The 5,000-nt window shown below is 35.2% G+C and overlaps 2 protein-coding genes across 2 annotated transcripts in view; both read left to right on the plus strand.

The window, feature by feature from the left end:
- LOC125040139 (transmembrane emp24 domain-containing protein bai-like) overlaps positions 1-2,852 on the plus strand; it is a 9,756-nt gene extending 6,904 nt beyond the window's left edge. Inside the window, exon 5 of the mRNA XM_047634656.1 lies at positions 929-2,852. Coding sequence (XP_047490612.1) covers positions 929-1,050 — 122 coding nt within the window. The 3' untranslated portion in view covers positions 1,051-2,852. The remainder of the gene's footprint in view (positions 1-928) is intronic.
- A 1,613-nt stretch (positions 2,853-4,465) lies between these two features.
- The window catches only part of LOC125041589, a 24,124-nt gene continuing 23,589 nt past the window's right edge, over positions 4,466-5,000 (plus strand). The window contains exon 1 of the mRNA XM_047636648.1: positions 4,466-4,565. The gene's annotated coding sequence lies outside the window, so the exon portion shown is untranslated. The remainder of the gene's footprint in view (positions 4,566-5,000) is intronic.

Below are 5,000 nucleotides of genomic sequence, written 5' to 3' on the forward strand. Positions count from 1 at the left end.
TAAGACCTTTTATGGAAATGTTTACTTTAAAAAAAGGAAAAAAACGGTTGTACAGATGATCACATGCATATTTGTCATCATATATATTTAGCAGAAATTGAAATATATTATTTATCTGTGCTCCCCCTCTCTCTCGCTCTCTCTCTCTCTCTCTCTCTCTCTCTCTCTCTCTCTCTCTCTCTCTCTCTCTCTCTCTCTCTCTCTCTCTCTCTCTCTCTCTCTCTCTCTCTCTCTCTCTCCTCTCTCTCTCTCCTCTCTCTCTCCTCTCTCTCTCCTCTCTCTCTCCCCTCTCTCTCCCCTCTCTCCCCCCCCCTCTCTATCTCCCCCTCTCTCCTCCCCCTCTCTCTCTCCCCCTCTCTCTCTCCCCCTCTCTCTCTCCCCCTCTCCCTCTCTCTCCCTCTCCCTCTCTCTCCCTCTCCCTCTCTCTCCCTCTCCCTCTCCCTCTCTCTCCCTCTCCCTCTCTCTCCCTCTCCCTCTCTCTCCCTCTCCCTCTCTCTCCCTCTCCCTCTCCCTCTCTCTCCCTCTCTCTCCCTCTCCCTCTCTCTCTCCCTCTCCCTCTCTCTCTCCCTCTCCCTCTCTCTCTCCCTCTCTCTCCCTCTCTCTCCCTCTCCCTCTCTCTCCCTCTCTCTCCCTCTCCCTCTCCCTCTCCCTCTCCCTCTCCCTCTCCCTCTCCCTCTCTCTCCATCTCCCTCTCCCTCTCTCTCCCTCTCTCTCCATCTCCCTCTCTCTCCCTCCCCCCTCCCCCTCCTGTAAAACCAACTTAATCTGAAGTTGTCTTTCCCTCCACGTACCCCTTTCTATCTAAAATTCCCTTAGATTTTTAAAGAAAATTGAAAATATGTTCTTAGTCTTTTATTGAGTATAAGGTATTTTTGTCTGAGACCGGCAAAAAATATTCCATCAATAACACCCTCTTGTCTCTTCACAGAATCAACAAATTCCCGTGTCCTTTACCTTTCCCTGTTCTCCCTCTGCTGTTTGATTGGACTGGCCACCTGGCAGGTACTCTACCTCCGCAAGTTCTTCAAGGCCAAGAAGCTTATCGAGTAGATATCCCTCTGCCTTTTACAGGGAGATGACACAAAATTGACCATAAGTGACCCAAGACTGGGCATCATGTTGGTTGCCCTTGAAAATGATATCATGTTATTGATTGAAATCTACTGATCATAAAGGAAAAAAATGAAAATTCTTTTTCTTTTTATTTATGAAAATTTTAGTCTCCAGCTGCATTTGAAATGTTTTTTAATAATTGGGGTATTTGTTATTGTTTATATACTTAACATTTGTGTTATGTATATTACTTTTTGTGATTTATACGGGAAAAATAGTAACTGCAATTATTTATAGAAAGACCACTGTGAAGAAATTATTAAGAAGAGTTTAAAAGATTTTTTTTTTTTTTTTTTTTTTTCTTGACATTGGTTTAAAGGTACAAAGAATGATCTCAGCTGCAGCCAGTGAAAGGGATAAAGCATTTTAACAGTTAGATGATATACCATCCATTTCATAAACTATAGAAGCATATGAGATACTGATATGCTTTATTTAAGTTCCCTTTATCACAAATGCCAACTCTTTGTATTCACATATTGGTTATTAGATCAAATTAATTATTAGGGAGGTGGTTGTTTTTTAAGAATTTAGGGGGTTTTCTTGCCTTAATAAAAAGAGTCGCTGAGATGAATGTTGTACACTACAGCACAAGATTTTCACTGTGCCTCCATTTTGTTTAGTTTATCTCATTTTATATCAAGAACAAGTCTCACAAATCACTTGTTATTAATCATGAGGATTGGCATGTAGTATGTAGTATAGCACATCAAGGTCTGTACATTAAAATAAAAGTGAAAATCGGTATATATTTTTTTTATTGCAAAGAGGCACGTAATTAAGTTTTCTTCAGTTTTGAACCTGCTGTTTTAACAAAGGCTAGAGGCAGGCTTTGTATTAGATCCTTAGTGGTGCCAGGATATCATCCTCATTTGATAAAAGAATCATGACATGCGTTCCACAGAGCGTTTCATGTGTTGTTTATGCAGTAAGATTTGAGTTTTGTGTTGCCATTTTATTTCTTTCTCACTGTCTTTTCTCTTGATTCTTTAGTCTACTCAAACTGAAACCTGGATGTACATTTTTATCATTTCCTTTTCTTTTGTTGTGTTGTTAATCTTGCTACTGCAAGTTAACAGTATCACTGCTGTGCACATTTGTCTAAAATATGAGTGAGAGATAAACTTTAGGGCTATAGGTTCATAGTCAGAATAAAACACCAATTTATGTTGTATGGAAGATCATAGGCAATTCACTTTATCTGAGATATTAAAAGAACAGATATTGAGCTTTTTTATATATATACAAAGTAGGGTGGTGTTATAAAAATATTCTGGAGCAGTCAGCAGTTTTGTGAATTTCCACAAAATATGGCTTTACTCTGCCATTGCATAAGTAAATTACTTGTTGTATGGGCTTGTTTCATGAAATAATATTTAAATCATCTAAGGATTCATTTAGAATGAAATGATAAAACAATATGAAAGAGTATTTCATCACTTCTTGCAAAAGATTCTATTATGTTTTAATTGTAAATGAATGATTCACAAAGTGAACATGGTTTGTGTGTTCAGATGATAATGTGCTTTTCATATTATTTGATAAAGATTATGCCATGTTTGTATAGAATGTAAATTTAAATCTTTCACATGAATTTTGCTGAAGTTGTAGTATAGAAGAAATGTTTATGACCTGTGACTGATGTAAGCTCATAAATTCTTAGATCTGGTGTGATTGAGTGTGAATCAGAGAGTCTTTGTCGGTATAAAGTTCTCATCTTGAATAAATATTCATTTGTATTCGCTGATGTTTCCTTCTCCTGTTAATGTAGTGTATATCCATTGTGAGCAATATGCAGTAAATCCTGAACATGCTTGAAAATATGAATGCATATGTGTTTTTTTAAATTGTCCCAAAGGAAGTCATATCTGGCTTTGCTAAAAATGCAAGATTAGGGGTCTACATAAAACAGAATTCATCATTATGATACAAACAACACATTACATAGATTTCATATACTTTGTGATATGTATTGTCAAATAAATGAATGACAAAAGAAATATCTGTAAAAAATGACTCAAGCCTATGCATTTTAACCCATCAGTTTAATTTGGTAAATACAGTAGCCATTACGGTGTACAGTACATTATAATAAAGCATTGAAAATCTAAGGGTACCAATCCAAGAAGAGAAAAAATATTTATCATTATGAAGATGGAACCCAGGTGGATTTGGAAATTTTTGTCTTGTTATCAAATAAATCTGGTTTGTGCATTGTGGTTTCTCTACCTTCTTTTTGAATAAATATGTCTCCTTGAATCAATTCCTTATAAATCTACATGAGATAGAATAAAATTTACATCTTGAGAAAGCTACTCTCAAGGCGTCTGACCAAGATGAAGTACCAAAGCCTACCAAGTATACTGGTACTTGTATTAGTGGAAATTATATTTTTTATACTTGTGTTTTATCATCACTATTATTATCATTAATATTATCATTATCATCAATTATTATTATTATAAAAAAAATATTATTATTAACATTGTCATTATTATTATTATTATTATCATCAATAATTATGATTATCATTTTTAGTACTAGTTGGTTTTAGTATCATAATAATTATTATGATTATTATTCTAATTTTCTTCATTAACATTATTATAATCATAGTTATCTTTCATCATTACAAGTAGTAGTAGTAATTACTGTTGCCGTTGTCATTATTATTTACGCTTAAGAGTTGTAACAAAAGAATTACAATTATTGTGTTTCTTCTAATTATTTTTTTCTCTATTTCTGCTATAATCATTTACTTTTTTAAAAAATCGTTACTATTATCATAATACTTATTGTCACTTCTGTTTCTGCTATCAGTGATAACCGTAATGTTTGCTGTTGTTGTTACAATCATCTTAGATTGTGGGGAAAGATATATACTAATACACATAATTTCAGTCTACATTCGTCGACTAGAGATAGAGACATTTTAGCATAGTTACCCTAGAAAAACAAGGTTTTTTTACTTTCGTTTAGAAAAGTAACGTTCATAACAAACATTCAAATCTGAGAAGAGTTAAATAAGCACATTCAAAGTATTTTGGCAGATTATCACCTATCCTTCAATATTACCACAACCATAGTCTAGACAAAACTATCGCAGCCAACAAAGAACACAGAAGCATTATATTGACCTTTTCCTCCCATATAGCCATCTCATCATGTTTAGCTGAATAGTCGCTACTAGTAATATCTTTCTCCACTCAAAACGCCGAGTCAGATCAGCCAATTTTGACACACAGTTAAAAGGAAAAAATAAATCAATATGTTCGTATATACAGACAACTGGGAGGACGCTTCGGTGTAGTTGACCAATCACTGCAAGAGTCAGCGGTTGTGGGCGTGGCCTGTGATCAGCTGTCGACCAAAGCGTGCGTTTAGTGTGTCTCTGGCTCTTGGTGAGGGTGGAAATACACACGTTGCTTCCCAGGGGACTTGTAGTGCTTACGGTGAGTGCCTTTCAAGTATGATGTAGATCGTCGGCAAGTGCCCAGTGCAGGATCCTGACTTCGTGTAAATCGGAATAAAACGTGGTGTATAATCTCCCCGACTTATTGAATTGACAATTTCTTTTTTATTTCAAGACTGTTTTCGTTAAGGGACTTTTTGGCGATTGACATCTCGGTTTTAGGTGTGACTGGCCATATAAAATAAGGTGTGCAGCTAATTTGTAATTGTAAATGGTATATGACATATTCCATATACGTTTATTCATACTTAATTTGCTTTTATATTCATATGTTTTTCAACTCGATGAGCTACATATATTTGATTTTATACATACATACATATATATATATATATATATATATATATATATGTATGTATGTATGTATGTATGTATGTGTGTGTGTGTGTGTGTGTGTGTGTGTGTGTGTGTGTGT

The sequence above is a fragment of the Penaeus chinensis genome, chromosome 3 (genome assembly GCF_019202785.1).
Source record: "Penaeus chinensis breed Huanghai No. 1 chromosome 3, ASM1920278v2, whole genome shotgun sequence".
In the NCBI taxonomy this organism is placed as follows: domain Eukaryota; kingdom Metazoa; phylum Arthropoda; class Malacostraca; order Decapoda; family Penaeidae; genus Penaeus; species Penaeus chinensis.